General features: G+C 43.4%; 1 protein-coding gene across 2 annotated transcripts in view; it reads left to right on the forward strand.

The window, feature by feature from the left end:
* LOC147629928 (E3 ubiquitin-protein ligase UPL6-like) overlaps window positions 1-11,293 on the forward strand; it is a 124,561-nt gene extending 113,268 nt beyond the window's left edge. For both annotated transcript variants that reach the window (XM_086811458.1, XM_086811459.1), the window contains exon 26: window positions 10,748-11,293. In XM_086811458.1, coding sequence (XP_086667584.1) covers window positions 10,748-10,814 — 67 coding nt within the window. In that variant the 3' untranslated portion in view covers window positions 10,815-11,293. The remainder of the gene's footprint in view (window positions 1-10,747) is intronic.
* The last annotated feature ends 8,442 nt before the right edge of the window (window positions 11,294-19,735 follow it).

Raw genomic sequence — 19,735 nt, forward strand, 5'->3', positions numbered from 1 at the left:
CTTCAGAACCTGCAGCAAAAGTCTAAAACGAAGTGGAAACACGTAACCCGTGTTAGCCAAAAACAAAACCATGCATCATTCTACATATGACACACATATGCATTCGCAAACAATATGCTCCTCAAGATGCTCTACCTACTCTAAAGTAACAGTCTAAGGGCTGCTCGCAAGCTTTACGCCCATGGACATCCTGTGGGACTCATGACTGGTGGTACAACATGAGCATATGAAAGCACTCAATGCATCCAAACAATAAATCCACTAAGTACTTTCCACATATGTCCCTCTTGATGCTTTACCCACTCTACTCATGGCCATCCCGCAGGAGCCACACCAGTGGTGCATCCTTGAACATAATAAAGTACTTGATGTATCATACCAACATACATGCCTCACACGACACAATCCAGAGTATTCCCTATGTATTTTGAAGGGTACCAAGATCCAATATCACCAGAATACAATAATACCTCAAAAAGTGTATGCATACATGCACAAATAGAGTTCGATCCATATATCTATGAACCAAACCAACTCTAGGATTGCTCACAAGACTTATGTACTCCATAGAGTCTCGAAGTGTTAGCTTAGGTTGCCGCAAACTTTGAGCTCAACCAAACCATGCCATTCCAAAGGAGACCAACTCCACAAATAGCATCATCTCAATATCCAATTGACCGATCGTGTGGTCAAGAACAGCCAGAACCATATGACAAAGATCAATGTCCCAATCTTCCTCAGTCATACCTTAGTTCCAAAGGCAAAAACCATCTCTGTTAACCATAAGCGTGGACAGAGTTATCCATAGTTGCAGTTATAGTTCATGTTGCGGCCGACTGTGAACCATTCCCAACTGTACCATCTCATGTGACTAGTACATAATATCATAGAAGTCCCATAAGCAGATGTACTGTCAGCTATCAGTACCTTCGAGTGAATACAAAGATATCACCAAGCGACTCCTAGATGACAACTGAGCTTGTCTGTAACAAGGGAGAAGAGGTGCTACCCCCCTTGAGTATTAGGCAATGCTCCAGACCCAGCTCCGTTGAACCTGAATGAGCCGTAACAAGAGTCGGCTCCAACTCAAAGGCATCAAGATAAAGCTGCAATACCTGAGGTGAATCTGCTAAGTCACCCTCCTCCATCCACTTCGTATCCATCGATGAACAGTTCTTGAACTTCACAAGATAGCGACGGGAAACTTTACCTTGTACCTTTCTTGCCTTATGTGCCAGTATCTGCTCGGGAATAAGAACCTCATCAAGTCCCTCCACTTCCGTCTGAGCCTCATCTGATACATCTTCAGGCACCCAAAACTTGCTTGCACTTCACCCAAGTGGTAAGCACAAGTCCCTAATGAAGCATAGTAGATCACCGCTGCTAAACATAGAAAGAAGTTGCCTTCCGAACCCATGAAGCCTCCGTGAAGATACCACCGACGACAAACTGTCGAAAGCCATAGCCTTTAACCCAAGTTTTCTACCATAACACTTCAATTGCTTCTTGTTCCTGGCCGACTACTTCTTGTCCTTGGTGTCTTTTCTCCTGAGCTTCACCCTTAGCTTTTACTCTTCACCTCGTCTAGGCAAAGACATCGCCCCCTTACAAAAGTTGGCGATTGTCCCGACCAGAGTAACCACGGGCTCGCCTACTTGAGAAAGTCGACGATGTCCCAGCAACGGAACCTTTTAAACCGGCCTCGGTCTTTAGACGAAACCAAAGGGCGGAGCAAAAACAAACTTGCACGCAAAACACTTCAACAGCTTTGAGGACCAAGAAGAGGAAAACAAACAGGGGGAGCTAGAGTGCTCCTGCAAATAGTACACGGACACCGACTGGCCCCAAAACGTAGTGGCGTCCCTTGCGGTATTTCCTTAATTGATTATAAGAGAGCTTTGATTACAATAAGGCTGGAAACTCAACCGTCATAGTAGAACTCGTGAAGCCTGTAAAGACCCTGCATCATGGTTTCTTGTCCACTCGGCATCCACAAACAAGTCCAACCATTGTTCACATCAAAAGACTATTTCACATGAGTCTTGCATGCAAAAGCTTTCTCCCATGATTAGGGCTGCCACAACCATGCATAGCCTCTCACCCTATGAACAACATCACACCCTGACACATCCAGTGCTTCTGCATCACAACAAAGACTCCCAACCTTTTCCCAAAAGAGAACTCGCATCATAGCACAACATACCATACATTAGACACACCTGTACACTCCCTCTCTACCTTCCAAGGATACTATCCATCTCGGTCATGGATTCCCTGTCCCCTGTCCAATCAGTAGCAAGGCTGTACCAAACATGTGTCCACTCATGTGACTGCTGCCTGCATGTGACCTATCTCCTGGAGAAACCCAAATACATGTTTCCACATGAAACAAAGACTTGTTTCAGCAAACATCGGGTGGCCTGTTTCCCCATGAAACATCTGGTCTGGCCCACCATGAAACCCATGTCCTGTTTCCACGTGAAAACATTCTTGGCACATACTCAAATGTAGTGCCAACACAACACAGAAACAAAAGAGAGCTCTTATTGAATATGTCTGGCTGTATTTCTGCCCTACAACTATGTTACATAGGTATGCCCAAAACTGCAGGTTCCTCTGTCCCTTCCAAGTAGGAAGAAAGCAATCTGCTCCATGGGCATTGGGTATGCACCCATGAGAGCTTGCGTCACTCCCATGCCAAGAAACATAACCAGGTGACCTTGTACTTGCAGCCAATAACCCATGTACAGAGTGTACTTGCAGCCAAGCAAAACAGCCCATAAACAGTCTCAGAACATACCTATACGGGTCTCAAAACAACCCCGGAATTGCTCATGTTCGTAGCCACATGCACTGCCACGAAACAATCCATAAACCCTTTCCAAAACGTCCCCGAACCAAAGCAAAGAGAAGCTGAAAGTTCCATCAGTTGAACGCCATCAACATGCTGTCTATGTTCATGAGGAACCAGCCCCTGGCCGCCTGTATGTCCAGAGAAACCAGCCCCCTGCCTTATGCAAAAACACGCCTGCCCTCCATGAGAGATATAGAACAGTCCTGTGTTTCCAGCAGGTCAGCCAGCCAGCTCATCCCAAGAAAAAGCACCAGTGCTGCTGGGTGTTTCATAGCTAGTGAGGGAGGGAGGGAGAGAGAAAGTACATCCTCCTGGCTGCCTTTGCCTGACCAGGAAAAACACACACACTTCTCTGCTGCAGCCCGACACCTGCTGTTTAGCCCTCCCCTTTTCACTAATAGAGAGGCGCCTAGCTGCCATGCCATGTGCTCGCCCCTCTCCAAGTGAGAGAGAGAAAGAGAGCCCAAGCGCGTATGCAGTCCCCTTGTTTTTCCACCAATAGAGAGGCTCATCCAGCCCTCTGCTTTTACACCAAAAGAGAGTCGCATCCAGCCCTCTCCTTTTTCACCAATAGAGAGGTGCTGGATTCACCAATAGAGAGGTGCATCCAGCCCTATGCTTTTTCACCAATTAAGAGGCGCCTGCTGCAGCCCGGCAGTCCCTCTTCAGAAAAGCACACGCGTGGCCCCCCCATAATAGCTTATGGGCCACCATCCTTTTATAAAAAGTGTTCTTTTATACTTTTTAAGGCTTTTAAACCTTTGTCCCTTCTAACCCTTTGTCCCCTTGGGTTATGTGAAGAGACTTTAATCACTTGGCCCCAACCTGGTGCCATTCACACTGTCCACCATGTCCCCATGCACACCTGCATACTGTCCAAAGGAAAACTTAGGGTCGTGACATTCTCTCACACGACTCTTACGTTTGAGCTTCCACTACCATCTTCTTAGTGAGAGAGCTCAATCCATTTTGCGATCCACACGTCCCCGACCTAGAGCATCAGGACCCTCCACCACACAGAGACGGATTTGTGGGTTCTTTGCCGACATGTCACGCTCCCATCACAGAGGCCTGACATTCACTCCACCATCAGATTGGTTCTGGCTGAGGCGGGTATCGACATTAGCTGATCACAGCATATCTCACTCTACACAGGATCATCTGTTGATCACATGTATTGTCAGATATTTTCATTTTACTTTTTCTTTCAGTTTTCCATGGCTCAGTATATCCATGGTACCATTGTATTACTTTTGGTCTCATAGGTCCTCGGGGTCTTCCGTAGACGTTAATATAACTCTCTCTCTCTCTCTCTCTCTCTCTCTCTCTCTCTCTCTCAAGGAGGTGGTGGTAGCACAGCCCGACACTCATCATCATGTCTACTTGGGAGTTACTTTCACAGGATCGCGTTGCTCCCTGAAGGAGGCATCAGCAGCTAGATTAGCTCGAGGGCATGCAGCCTTGGGGGCACTTGAGAGGCAGTGTGCACACACATAGTTTCAGGAGCCACGCACCAAATTGTGGCTATTTGACACGCTTGTCAGACCGACCCTCCTGTACCGAGCTCCAATTTGGGGACCCAGTATACATCACAGATCTCAGGGAGGGACAGATGAGGGATGGAGGCAAATGGAGAGACCATTGATTATGATGATTGCCCACATGATTTGGAGCAAATCATCAGTACCACATGAGATTGTTCGGGTTGAGTTGGGTGCCCCACTAGTAGTAACCGAGGCCCTATTCCAGGCAGTTACCTTTTTACAGTGGCTATGGGAGCTCCCTCAGCAGAGGTACTCCCGATTGGCATTGACCTCATCCATACAGTTGGGAGAGGATGAAGATACTCATTGTTGGTACGCTCAGATGAGATCATGGTTTGACCTACATGGTTTGCGGATAGAGGCACTACCACCCTTTCAGCACAGTCTGGATTGTCCATTTTTGGATCTCACCCGCTCAGAGCAAACCCGCGTGATTAGGATGGATATCATCGGAGTGGACACAGAGAGGACATGGACTAGCCCCCTTGAGCCCTTGGGCACGAAAATGGCTTATTACAAGAGCCATTTTCTACACCTCTCACTGGATGATTTTATCACCCGTCCGGCGTACATGGATGTACACCTATCACATGGGATACGTTGTGCCATTGGACAGATCCGGACCTCATCACACCAGCTGCGGATTGAGACAGGGCGATATGTGCATCAGATCGTGGATGACCGCATTTGTCAGCTATGCTACCAAGAGGTAGAGACAGAGGAACACTACATTTGCCGATGTACAGTCTATTATGAGATCCGAGGGAGATATCACTGCCTCTTCCGAGAGGGTTTTGGGCCGTTACGCAGGGTCATGGAGTTTGAGGATCAGAGATGGCTGGGATTGTTTCTACTTGAGCTCAGGAGACACAGAGAGACCCTCTTGGCAGACAGGAGGCGGAGCCATGATGTACCTAGACAGAGGACCCTGACAGATTTCTTCGGCACCAGCACCAGCAACCCAGCCCACACACCTCCTGATACCTCCTCCATTGGGCCATCAGGGCACCGACTACGCTCCCAGGGAGTCACCACTGATAGAGCAGTTATCTTATGTCGTGCTCATCGGCCACGCCCACCAGGATCCCGACCACGGCATCCTCACCATCGCCAGATCAGAGCCATTATTGCTCGGCATCGGAGGCGCCAACCTCGCTTCTACGACCTCTCCATTCTAGACAGCCCCATGGCGGAGATACTTGATCTAAGGAGAGGGCAACACTTCAACTGATCAGCATACATGGATCTACCTTATATACATTTTTGAGTATATTCCAGTATTTTCTACTCAGTATCATCTCGGAGTCTTACAGTTCTGTTCTTATAACTCTAGGACAATCAATTTATTGTACTTTTTAGTCTCATTTAGTTGTTCTCTTTGATGAGACACCAACTTCAGATGTACTCTCAGTTTTGGTCTCATAGGTCACTATGGCCTTTTAGAGACGTTAATATATCATATCATATCATTTCATTTCTCTCTCTCTCTTGTTTGGTTGTACGATCGTGTATATGTGCTACATGCAGGTGAAGGTGTCTATTGCTCCCACTCTTTCACTCTCCTAACAACTCTGTCATATGCTTTTTTAAATCTAGCAAGAGGATGGCAAGGGGTTGCTAGCTAGATTTAGCCCACTCTACAGCTTCCCAAAATGAGAAGATATTATCAAATATACTCCTTCCTTGGAGGAACCCTTTTGGTTGTTGGCTAGATTCAGCCCACTCTAAAGCTTCCGAAAATGAGAAGATATTATACTCCTTCCTTGGAGGAACCCATCAATAATCCGTTGAAGAACCGATTGTAACCTCATACTCAATGCCTTAGCTAAGATTTATACGCAGATTCGAGTAAAGTGATGGGCGCCTGCACTGCTTGATGTTGGTCGTATCCCCACCTTTTGTTGGGATAAGGTGGATGACCATAGTCACAGGGGACATGGGGGACGGACCCCTGGGACGGGGGAACGCCATCCCATAACGCGCGGGAACGGAACCGGACAAGGGACGGCCAGGGGATGTGTGAGCCCACGCTGCAACAAGGGGACGGCGATTCGTGTGGGACGGAGCTGGACGGGACGGTCAACGGACTGTTGCGCAGTGTGCCGTTGCGCCCTGTAGCCGTTGGGTGCCTAGCCGTTGAGCAGCCCTCCCCACCTGGCCCATGGCTATAAGAAGAGCCCCCATTGGCAAGGCTCAAGCAAGGCTCAAGCAACTTGCAAGGCTCCTGGCTCAAGCTCAAGCCTCAACGCTCCTCAACTTTCAAGGCACAAGTGGAAAGCTCATTGGCAATTTGGCTCAACACTCCTCAACTTTCAAGGCTCGAGACTCAAGTGGGCATTGAGCAACCCGGCAAGGCTCTAGCTCTCCTCAACCCTCAACTTTCAAGGCTCAAGTGGCATTGGGACCTTGGGTAAGTTGTAATTTCAAGTTCACTTGTAGTCTTGTTGCTCTCCTACACTCACCTCTTGCTCTAACCTGTCCATTGGCAAGCCTCTCCTACATCTCTCTCCTACTCTCGAGTCTCACCTCCATTGCTCAAGGCTCAAGTGACAAGCCTCTCCCACATCTCTCTCCTACACTCACGGTCTCACCTCCTCTTGCTTTAGTCTCTCCTACATCTCTCTCCTACTCTCACCTCCATAATTCCATTGCTCAAGGCTCAAGCCTCTCCTACATCTCTCTCCTACACTCACGGTCTCACCTCCTCTTGCTTTAGCCTCTGCTACATCTCTCTCCTACACTCACCTCCATTGCTCAAGCCTCCTTGGCACTTGCCTCCATGGCATCTTCATCGCGACCATCCCCCGCACCACGTTCCGGCGGCGCCAATACGAATAGAGGAAGGAGGACCGAAGGTTGGTCTTGGTGGTAAGAGGTCAACTCCGATCATCCTGGAAGTAGAGGATGCTCTCGCCCATGGTCCTTCAAGCTATGTCCATATAGGCGAACGGGTGGGGCGGATAAAGTGAGAGCTCACCTCTTGCATGAGCCCCGGTCATGAGACCCGATTTTGTGATTAGGTCACACCGGAGACGAGAAGGAGGCTTCTTGAACGTGTTGCCGCACATGAGGCCTTGCTTTCAAGGAGGAGAGTGCCGCATGTGGCCGTGGATCCCGCAACACTAGTGAGGCCATCCCAAGGTTCAGCATCCACATCAGCATCCCCATGTGCATCCACTTCATCGGCACCCGCGGGTGCATCACCCGCCCCACAAGAACGGGCCCCAACACCATCCTTCTCCATGCCGACCGCATCCACACTCACGTCGGCAATGTACTCTTGAGGGTAGTTGGGATTCCAAGAAGAAGGAAAAGGTGGATACGGCCATAGCCCGCTTCTTCTTTCATGACCACATTGCTTTCCATGCTGCCAGGTAATCAAGAATTAAGATGTCTAGCTTAAGATCTATCATTCTACAATGTTCCTCTTACAAGTTACTTGAACTTTGAACTTTGAAGTTGATCGGTTATTAAATTATTCATTTTTTGTGGGTAGATCGGACTACTTCAAGGTCATGGTGAAGAAGATAGTGGAGTATGGTCCAAACTATACGCCCCCATCATTGGAGTTCTTGCGCACCACATTGCTAGAGAAGGAGAAGAGGCTTGTGGAGCAAGCAACAGAAAACACGAAGCGACAATGGGCAAGGAATGGAGTGTCCGTGATAGCCAATGGATGGAGTGATACGCGGAAGAGGTCCATCCATGGCCTTGTCGCATATTCCCGCGGTGAGATGTACTTCATCGCCTCACATGATGCTTCTGGGACCGGGAAGAGTGCTCATGTGCTAGCAGTAGAGTGGGCTAGTGGCATAGAGATCATTGGCCCAGACCTAGTTGTGGGCTTTGTTGCTGATGGGGAGGCTTCAAACAGGGTAGCCGGAGCGATCATTGAGAGCATGTACCCCAACATCACCGTGTCATTTTGCATGGCACATTGCCTAAATAATCTCTTGAAGGATATTGGGGACTTGCCATGGATCCGGCCTATCATCCAAGTGGGCAGCCAAATAGTGACATTTGTCACAAACCATCAGTTCCTACGCCATGAATTCTCCAAAAAATCTAGCCGTCAGCTCCTTAAATACTCAGATACGAGGTTTGCCTACAACTTCTTGATGTCTACAAGGTTTGCATTGAGACAGTTGTTCATTAGTGACGAGTTCACTTCTTCACCATTGGCTTCCACTGAGATAGGAGCTCTATGCAAGGAAAAAGCAGAGAGCCCTGATTTTTGGGAAAAAGTGAAGTGCATTGATGCTATGGTTCAACCTATTGTCCACTTGATGAGGCTTGTGGATGGTATGAAGCCATGCATCAGCAAGGTATATGAGGCTATGGACAGCATGATAGAGAAGCTGAGGGATTTGGAGCCAGATGAGGACAGGTACGAGGAGATCGGTGCCCCCTGTGTGCGTAGGTGGAACTCCTACTCCTCTCCTTTGCATGCAGCAGCCTATGTGGTGGACCCTGAGTTTCAGGGTGATGCAGAGGTGAGCAAGCTATGGAGACTTGTCTTGACTCGACTTGTGCCTGACCCAAATGTTAGGCGGAAGATCCGTGACCAGTTGTCCAGGTATAGGAGCTTTCAGGGCTCTTATGGAGACATGGATGCACAAGATGATCGCTTCAAAGTTGGGGCTGCTTTGTGGTGGAAAGATTTTGGTTCGGATGGACCTGAGCTTCAGCATCTAGCCGTCCGCATTCTCAGCCAGGCGGTGAGTTCCTCTTGCCTAGAGCAACTTTGGAGCTCATACAGTCACATTGCATCGAAGAAGAGGAACCGTCTTGGGGTGGAACGGGCAAATGATCTAGTCTTTGTGAGTGCAAACTTGCGAATGCTTTGCAAGAGTGCAACTGCAAAGGTTTATGCATTTACCGAGTGGGAGATGTCTCAAGATGATGAGGAGTTGGAGGAGCAAGTGGAGGACATCTCTATGGAGCCTGCAGGCATTGCAGGGACCCATGATCGTGAGGCCAGCACTTCACATGCCCCTTGAGGCTTTTTGACATATGTACTACTCAAGTGATAGTCTCTTTTTTGTATGCCACTTACGTGGTTAGGGCCTAGGCATTTGCCCTTGTCTTTTGCTTTAGCCTTTGGCGACTAGGCCCTGGGTGCCCGATCTCCTTTTTTGTAACACCCATTTTTTTGCTAGTATGACTTAATATTGATGCTTCGGAAGTGTAAAGTGACTTTGTTTTAATATTGTTAAGTTTCTTAAATGAGTGCTTGCTTAAAATTGCATATTTTGTATGCCGTCCCTTGCCGTCCCCCGTTCCTTGTCCCGGTTCCCAGGAATCCCCGTCCCCGTCCTCGTCCCCCGTTACGTTCCCCATTCCCGTTCCCCGTCCCATGTTACTATGGGATGAGGCTCTTCGTGAGAATGGGGGCTTCGTACCTGTCCACATCTCCAGTAAAGCAACAATGATCTCATCTCAATGTGGTCCCAAAACTGTATAAAGAAGGATGGGGAGAGATCATCATCCCTTGTGCATTTTCCTTTTGAAAGAGCTTGCAATGCATGTCTCAACTCATCCTTTGAGAAGGGGGCATCCAATGAACACACATCATCTGTGAGAAGTCTGGGCATGCACTCCCAAACTTCTTGCTGTGCAACATCTCTCTGCGAGGAGGGAAAGCGGTTTCAGTCTTCTTCAACAGGGTTAAAATAACTGGTGTATGGTAGGAAGAACATCTTCCTTGGGCCCAATGGGCATGGGCTGCCCTTCAACACCTCTCAGACGCTTCCTTAGCATTGAAGTCCACTTGGAAGAAACCTCTTCCACTTCCAAACCTCGTATCTTTGAAGTAGAGTGCGAAGTCGGAGGGCAATGCTGGAAGTATCCAATCACAGGCATGGAGACGGGACGTATGTGACCCGAAGCTGTTGGCAATGAGGGTCATCTTGGTGTCTTTTTCAATCTCGGCGAAGAGGGTCGCCAGCTTGACTTCTGTAAAATTAATGGTTTGCCCAGCTGTGGGTGGATAATTAGCCATGATGCTAATTCAAGCGAAAAAGGCTGCCAACTTGGACACTAAGAAAAACTTTCCGACTCTTGGGCCAAATGGGTAAAGGAGGGGTAAGCCCAAAACCTAGGCTGGGCAGCAGGCTGAGGAAGGGGGGGGGGTGGGGGGCGTTGGTTGGTTGTGGGTGGGGGAGGAAGCAGGAGGGGGGGCTCAGCGCTGAGCAGCCAGGGAGCTTGCAACTGCCCAACTGAATTTTTCATCAGCAGAACTATTTCATTTGTGATTGTGTTGCATAGAAATATAGTGTTAACCGTTTTAGAGCTGTTTAAGGTCACATGGACTCCTTATCCCTCACTAAGCTGTTGCATTGTGTCTCAGGAAAGAGGTCCTTAAAGAGAAGCTTCTATATGCTATAAATGCAGATGCTGGCTTTGATTTAAGCTGAGTACTAATCCTGGACGGAAGCTGTGCTTGCTTGCACGGATTTCACATAAAAGTTCCCAAGGTTTGCGATCCTCATCAACCATATACGTGCAGTGCTGAGAACCCTTTTTTTTTTGGGTCCAGGGTTCTGGATAATCTGCACATTGCATCCAACAACTTATACCAGGCGTACATGCACATCCAACATGCAACACTGTGTGGGGGAATAGAATATATTCTTCCCGACTGAACTGCGTGAAGAAGATCAACCTGACTAATGGAAGCAAAGACAATAGTTTGCTTGAAGCCGGCAGTTGTAGATATGAGATAACGACCTGCTGTAAATTTTTTGCAGTTAATTAGAGTTTATTGCTATATCACAGGCAGAAAACATCAATCCAACACGCCAGAGTCGAAATAAGTTGGATTATATTGTTGTATTATCAATACTGTTGCCTTGAAGTTAATAAGAGATACGACCTTGCAAGGTCCTTAACGGTCTCTCTAGGGAACTTGTTTTCAGTCTACAACAGTTCCTCCCGCGTTGGAGGGAGGGCCCAAAGTAGTTCTGTTTCTATGTGAACAGCAGGTTCTTCCCAACATCACACTTTGTGCTAATCGTCCCACAGTGCAAGCTAGTTACCATCACACTCAGAATACCATCTCAAGGTACAAAATAAAGCTCAGTTATTCCACACTATATCATCTCAGGAGGGTGGAAATTCCCAAAGCTTAGGGAGTGCAGTGATAGTGAAGTTTAGACTGCTACTGCATGAATAAATTGTGTATCAAGAGCATATACAGATTTCAAATGAAACAAAGCATGGTAATATTAAACAAATCAATGCAAGAAATCATTGAACAAGGTGATAAATGTGTACTTGGTGAGGTGGGTCTGTAAAAATCTAGAGAAACCAATTTGAATAGGTTCAATCAAAGCATTTTGTTGAAGGTCACACACCAAGGTCCTGGGTAGTACTTGCCACTTAAGAGAAGCAAGAGTTTATCAAAGCTTGGCAAATTCTGAGATTCACATTTTGTTAACATAGCAATAAGTTCGTGGCACAAAATCTTCTTGTGCTCCTTGCGCTACATATCTAGTAGACAGTGGTGAAAAGGGGAGTGGGAACTTTTTGCTTGCTACCTCAAAAGGTAAGAGCTTGTGTGACCATGTGTGGGCTTGCATGTGTACATGCGTGCTTGTATGAGTGCTTAATTACACCATGCTCTTGCATGTGCATACCCTAGTATGTGCAATAGGTAGGAGGCTGAAATATAACTGAGTGAAAGATGAAAGGAATAACCTTGTGGTAAATAGAGCATGAAGCTACGAAACGTTAACAATTGGTTGTTTTGCAATGAGAGGATGTAATATAACTCAGTGAAAGATGAAAGGAATAACCTTGTGGTAAATAGAGCATGAAGCTACGAAACGTTAACAATTGGTTGTTTTGCAATGAGAGGATGTAATAAGGAGATTCCAAAGGTACATGCGCATTGTCAGTTTGGTCTGCATGATTATGAACATGCTTATTTTGTTGATATTGTCATTGTGGGCCCTCATATCTCAAGTGGTACAATCTAAGACTCTAATCTAACCAATGAAAAATGGTTAAGGAATTTCCAAGTAATGGGGCCTCAAAATGGATCCATATGGGATGATGTGTAAGGAATGATTCATGTAGAAGTGCCCGTGTAAGTGTAAGCGTCCACCACTTTCAATGTGCTCTACCCCTTGAGTAAAATCTCAAGTAGAGGTACATATTGTGCTTGTATTGTTGTCCATAATTAGAGTTAAACTCACCACGATCAAATTAAACCAAAGATTGTTGGTTTGTTGACTTAAATGGCAGGTGAGCTTGATGAAGATAGTCTTGAAAGTAATTCGAAAGACTAGGTATTGTACTGTGTGAAGGCCCTTTTACAGGCTTCCATGTAACTTTCAATCCCAAGGAAGGGATTGGAATGTTATGGTTGCGTAGACAACCGTAGAGTAACAAAATGCCTGCATGTCTCAATTGCGCTTATTAAGCAAAGAATTTATTCATGAAGTTGAAGATGATTGAATGTAAATGGAAACAATGCCAATAAAAAGATTGGCAATGCCTTTATAAAGGATTGAATACGTAGGGTGCAACCATGACTAGACTCCATTGTCTAGTTGATGTTATCGTCTGCGGGTGGCAAACCGGAACTACTATGTAGATTGTGCACCTCCATGCCCATTGGGGCTTTGAAACACTCATATGTATTGAAACAATCATTATGGGGCTTGGAGGGTGTCTAAAAAGATCACGTTTTGGTAGAAATGTTGCATTGAAAGTGCACAAATTCAAAGTATGATTCAAATTGTAATTAAATGACAAGCTATCTTGTTGTCCAAAGGGTATGAAATTGAAATTAAGTGCTAACTTGCTTGTAGAGAATGCATTCTCCTAGACACCAAACAATATTACATTCGGAATAACACCTCTCTCTCCCCCCCTCCCTCATTTTGGTATGCCTTCAATCTATTGACCAAATACTATAGCTAATGGCTTTTGTTTTGGTTTATAGGTCCATTGTATATAGTATGTGGGATTTTTGTGGACATTGGTGAGTTATGGGTAGAAATGTCAATCTTAAAAGTATATTGTGGATAGTTTGTAAGTTTTGTGTTAACATTAGGGATTCCTAGGTACCATGAAAAATAAATATGTTTTGATAAAGATAAAGTATATCTAAATCTATTAAAAACATTAGGGGTTTTCCTTTTGATATACTCCTAGGTACCATGAATAAATAAATAGGTTTTGATAGTTTTTTTTAAAATATACCCATGAAGAAATAAAAAAGTTGTGTTAACATTAGTGATTTTCCTTTTGATATGCTCCTAGGTACCATGAAGAAATAAATAGGTTTTGATATAAAATATAGTATATCTAAGTTTATTAAAAACATATTGAATATAAGAATGTTTTCAAATCCAATCTATTATATACTTTGGTCTTCTTGGCAATTCGTATAATTGGCACTTCATAACTGTGGAAGGAGTGTTGATTTTTGATGTGGGGGTGCATCCGTCAAAGGAAACTTTGATGACGGGTAATCACTTCAACATGTACTTTGCATGATGTCACATGGTTTGAAGTGCCCCTCAGCCTTCACATTGAGGGAGGAAGAGAGCATTCACTTGGCTCTCCTACTGCTAGCCGCCTGCGTGAGGCTACATTGAGAGAGTACTTAACTATCCTTGAAAATGCTTAATGAAAAAAAGCACACCATAACGAGAGTCAAGAATTCTTGTTTTTGAAATATTTGAAAGAAATAATGAAAATGGAAAAACCTTAGAAAAGAATAACATTCATAGTTTCAATTAAAACCTTTACAATGACTTGCTTATTATCAAAATTACTCAAAATTGAGTTGATACTACAATTACAAAAATCGATACTAGTATTTTGTGTAATGAATTACAAAAATTTGAGTGTATAAGTCACTCTCCCAAAAATCCTCTTGAAGATAGATTAGAAAGATTAAACATCATAAATCCTTGGATCTTTTTCATCTTTCCAAATTTCAAAAATTCGATCCCACTCACCTTGTAAGTGACACTGTCATACGATCATCCAAAATTTTGATATTAAGCTTGGTCCTCATGTCATCTTTGATGAGATAAATCCTCTTTCGCATGCCACTGTGCTTGCTTGAACAACAAGAATCGCTTGCCAAAGTTTCATGAGATTAGGACAACTATCCTACCAATCCTTCATCATGCACAACATTCTCCATGTCTCCTTCATAGAAAATCGTTCACAATAAGATGCAGAGTATCAACAAATCCAAATAATTCCTGTTCGTGCAAGCATTATTATTGATGAGTAAGAGTGCATTTTCTTTACTTGGTTGAATATGTTGTAGAAGTTTGTTGAGCCACCTTCTTGTATTTGCTTCCCTTATGGTTTCATTTTTGGCACGGTGACATGGACTAAACAACTTTGCTACATTGAAGAGAGGAAGGTCACAAAACTGAGCATTCAATTTGTCTACAAGAGCTTGAACATATTCTTTTGTCATCAATGCAATGCAACTCTGCAAGGATCCATCAATTCATCGCCCTAATTTATCCATTTGTTGAGGCTTAACTGCCACACTACCTTTCTTCTCACTCACTTTTGGAATTTGTTTGAAGCACAAGTCATGATGATGCACCTTATCATCCTTATCTTTGATCTCCAATTAACCATGTGTAGAGCTCTTTAAAAAGTGTTAAAGATGTGTTGCATCCTGACCAAAAAATCCTTCTTTTAGAAAGAAGCGCTTGAGTTTATTATAATGGTCACATCAATGTCACTTCCAATGGATGTCAAATCCACATTATCTTCTTGCTTCTTCAAGCTAAGAAAGTTTAACTCTGTCAAGACATCTCCCAAGCATAAGCAAACAAAATTGCACACTAATAATTCTTTCTTTACCATACCACTCCGTGGCTTTTTCCTTTTCCCATGCAGAGAGAATAGTAGGCATCAAGCTCACAAGCCTATTGATAACTTGGCCTCATGATAACCACATGACACTATGGATTTGCAAAACACGATGGGCATCAAAAGCTTTATAAACTCTAAGAGTTCCATTTACTCACACTATTTCTTTTTGATGGATTATTGACCCGAGTACACCTTGTTTGCAAGCTTTTCAACAAATAATAGCTCTGGGAATCCTTTTGAAGCATCTGCACACCGCAAGGGCCTCACGATGGGCTATGTAATGCACTGTTATCAAGTTGGACACATCATTTTTAAGTAAAGTCACAAATCCTATCTCATTTCGTGTCATTGCAATAGCACCATTAGTGGCCACACCGACCATCTTTTTCTCACATAACCCTCTGCTATGTAAAAACTCTTTCAATGCATTATAGATTGTCCTGCCTTTTCCATCCTCAATTTTTAAAAGACCAAGGTACTTAGAATGTTTAGGACCCGTACCTTTGGATTTCAAATATGTAGCATATACAATCATCTGCAACTCTACTCCCCGGTCAGTGCTCTCATCAAGCATGACTGAGTAATAAGGAATTTTTAACCTATTGATTGTTTGGACCTCTAGCAATTGCATGGTTGTAGAATAGAGAAACTGATATCTAGGATATCGGCTTGTGTATGAATAGTAATTCATACTCTTTGGCGTGTGTGGAACCTTTAATAGCATTTTAATTCTTCATAAATGGCTATAGACAAAGGTTTGAACCTTAATACATCTGCCCATCAGCCTCCATGCAGGAGTTGGGCGAGACGGAGACAAGACGCGAGGGCGCACACTGCAAAAAAAGAAACCGCACGCGTGAGAACTGAAGAGATAGGCTGAGCAAATATATGAGAGAGAGAGAGAGAGAGAGAGCTCTTCACATCATAAGCCACATCATAAGCAAGAGAGAGGAGGCGAAACGAAATCTCTAGAAAACTCGTGTGAGATCCCACCAGCCTCCCACTACCACATGTCAAAAAAAAAAAAAAACTTTCTAACGTTAACCTTACACCTATACGAAGGTACAAGTCTCCTCTCACTCTCTCACCAATTAATTAATAGCTAAAGAGAATTTTGGTGCCATATTGAGTATTCAGGTCTACGGTTGTCAATGTCATGGAACACATGTGGGTCTCCCAAACCCCTATTTCTTTGTATACTTCTCCCTTCCATGTATGTCATGTTCATTTAAGGTGATTAAATTCTAGCCTGTTCACAACATGTTCCTAGTCTACCAATTTTTACCACTTGCCTCTCTTGGCAAGGTTCTTTCTTTAAACTATTCAAAACTTGGCCCAGATTCCAAGTGTTTCCTAGACATAAATGATTTATAATGATCACTGTGCAAAATAGCCATGAATGATTTATAATGAGCACTATGCAAAAATAGCCATGCATGATTTGAAATGAGGACTATGCTAAATAATGATTTATAATGAGCACTATGCAAAATAGCCATGGCAAGATTTGTAGATTACTTTTTTCATAAAGTGAAACATACTTGGAATATCCATATGCTCCCCTCATGCAGGCCTCATACTAGAATGTTTAGTCTCTAGAGGTTCACATTTGGCCCAAAACTTGAAAACTAATCTTGTTGTTGCAATAAGTTATCCCCTTAGCTCACCCTCCTTGACATGAGATTTTCTCTAAGCTTTTTCAATTCTTTCTTGCATGTTTCTACCTTGCATCAAAAGGGGCATTCTTCAAATTCCTACAAAGCATCTTGTGTTCTTCTTAAAATAGGGCTTTGATACATCTTCTTGTATGCTCAACCATGTTCATCTCCCAATGGAATAGCACATCTAGTAGTTGTTTCCTACTCATGTGGTTGGCAATAGTGAATGGAAGCATAACATGTAGCAACACACTTTAGTGGTGGCTCTTCACAATGCTTGTAAACTAAAGATCTAGAGTGTCATCTAACTCTTTGAACTCTAACCCCCGCTTTATAAGAAACATTTTATAAGAAACATGTCCATGATCAAATCCTTAGTCACAAAAACTTCAATATTCTTGCATGAAGCATATGGATTCAACTGAGCATGCTTAATAGCACATCTAGTAGTTATTTACTACTCATGTGGTTGGTAGGAGTAAATGAAAGCATAACATGTAGCAACGCACTTTGGTGGTGGCTCTTCACAATGCTTGTAGCCCCCCAAGATCTACCAAATCTTGCAAACCAACTTAATGGTGGGCAGGAGGGGTTTTACATTCTCCCCCACTTAAGCATCGAGATGTCTCATCTTGGCTAGATCCTCCTCTTTTTCCCAAGCTGCATCCTCCACTAGGAAAGACTTACACTTAACCAAGTATTCTCTCAGAATCCTATTTTGCAAAGGCTCTTCCATAACATCTAGGATTTCTTTAGGCTCTAGTTTCATCTGTCCTTGTATTGGCATAATGATATGTTCATCCTCTAAGATGTGCCTAGGGTTCATATGATCCTTCTTCAACAAACTAACATGGAAGACATTTTGAATCTTAAGATGTGGACGAAGAAGCAATTCATAAGCCTAACCTCCAATCTTCCTTATGATAAAGTAAGGCCCATAATATCTTGTCGAAAACTTGCTATACTTTCCCAAGGATAAAGAACTCCTCTTGGGTTGTATATGAAGAAAAACCATGTCGCCTTCCTTGAATTCTAAACTTAACTTGTTCCAGTCTACATAATTCTTTTGCCTATCTTGAGCAACTTTGATATGTTTTGTTATGGATTGCATCTAGTTATCCATTTCATTAAGCATTTGCCTCAAAACTTCTACCCTAATCAGAGTGTTAGACCAATTCAAAGACGTAAGGCCATGTTGTAAGGGTAGTGTTGAATATACAAAGCTTTGAAAGGACTTATGTCAATACTTTGATGATGATAAGAAGCATTATAAGCAAATTTCACAGATGAAGGCAATTCAACCATCTTTTCTGCTCACGTCTGTAAGCAGAAAGCTCTAAGAGTATCTTCCTGGACCATGACTTATTTAACCCTTTAGGCTTGGCAATCTATTTTTGGATGATAAGTTATACTAAGGTCTAAAGAAGTTATAATTACTTCGAAGAACGATGTCTAGAAGTAAACTTCACATCTCTGTCACGTATTACTCACGAGGCAATAAACAAAAGATTTCACGCAAAAATATCCTGGCATTATCTGAAGCAGTGAAGGTCTTCTTTATTGGGATAACATGTGTAGCTTTTGTGAGTCAGTCAATTGCAACAAATGTGGAATCATATCCGACATTTACTAGCAATCCTGTGATGAAATCCATACTTATGTACTTCTATTTTATGTTCAAAATATTCAAAGAATACAATTTTTCAATTTGACCCTTTTAGCTTTAAATAAGGTATTGATAGACATAAATCAATATATTCTTTTTTCATGAAGCTCTTCTTGATTATTGAAAGGTCTTCACATATCTAGGATATCCTACAATTGGGCTATCATAAGCCTTAACTAAGATCCGCTTCTTGAATTCTCTATTGCTTGGAACATATAAGTGACCTTAACTAAGATCCGCTTCTTGAATTCTCTATTGCTTGGAACAAGCCCTTATGTGCATATCTTGTTGGTTAATGGGTCCCTTCTTGTAGGCTACGAGATGATTTTGTGTTGACTTGATCTACTTTACTTCCCATGTGCTTTTTATCCATTAAGAATAATTAGGTGATGTTTGACCATTGGTTAAGATGATATACCATGAAGTACAAAAAAGATAGCTCTTTAAAATTTAGTTGGAGCTATCAAAACATTTGGAGAGGATTTGAAAGAATTTAGTTGACTTGCAAGGTTGTGGAGCCATTTATTGTAAAGGGTTAGAGGCTATTTAGACAAGATCATTGGTTGTTGTTGGTAAGGCTAAACTTTAAGGAATTCTTAGCGATGGGTCATACCATGGGTTAGGAATACACCCACCATGGTCCCCCCATCCAAATATGTTCCTAGAAGGTGTCAATGATGAGGTTTCCACTAGTGGGGGTGAGGAAAAGTGTACTCACTCAGCAGCTGCTTCCTTTGATTGTAGTAGACAAGGATGATAGGCCCATTGAAGAATATTCTTATTTAGGAATGAACCACACACATGACTTGGAGAATCACGATGGTGAAATTATACGAAATTATAAAATAATGGTTTCTTCGATTGGAAATATGATGAGAAAACCTTGTGGCCATGTGATTGCATATTTGTGTGAGGTTTAGCCTTCGTGATTTTGCAAGTGTTAGAAATCACGATTGTGATTGTGGAAGAATCATGGTAGTGAAAACTCTTTGAATCCTTGTCTTGGGTCCTTTGTCATTTGACCCTTGAAATATTGCATTGTTAGGAGTTGGACACCCAAGAGTCCAATTTGACCTTTTATGTTGGTCTTTTTTCCTGGCAACATTCATTTGGCTATTGATGAAGTTTTTGACTTTTGCACTCCTTCTGGTGA

This window comes from Cibotium barometz, chromosome 17 (assembly GCF_041138505.1).
Source record: "Cibotium barometz isolate CiBa-2024 chromosome 17, ASM4113850v1, whole genome shotgun sequence".
NCBI lineage: Eukaryota > Viridiplantae > Streptophyta > Polypodiopsida > Cyatheales > Cibotiaceae > Cibotium > Cibotium barometz.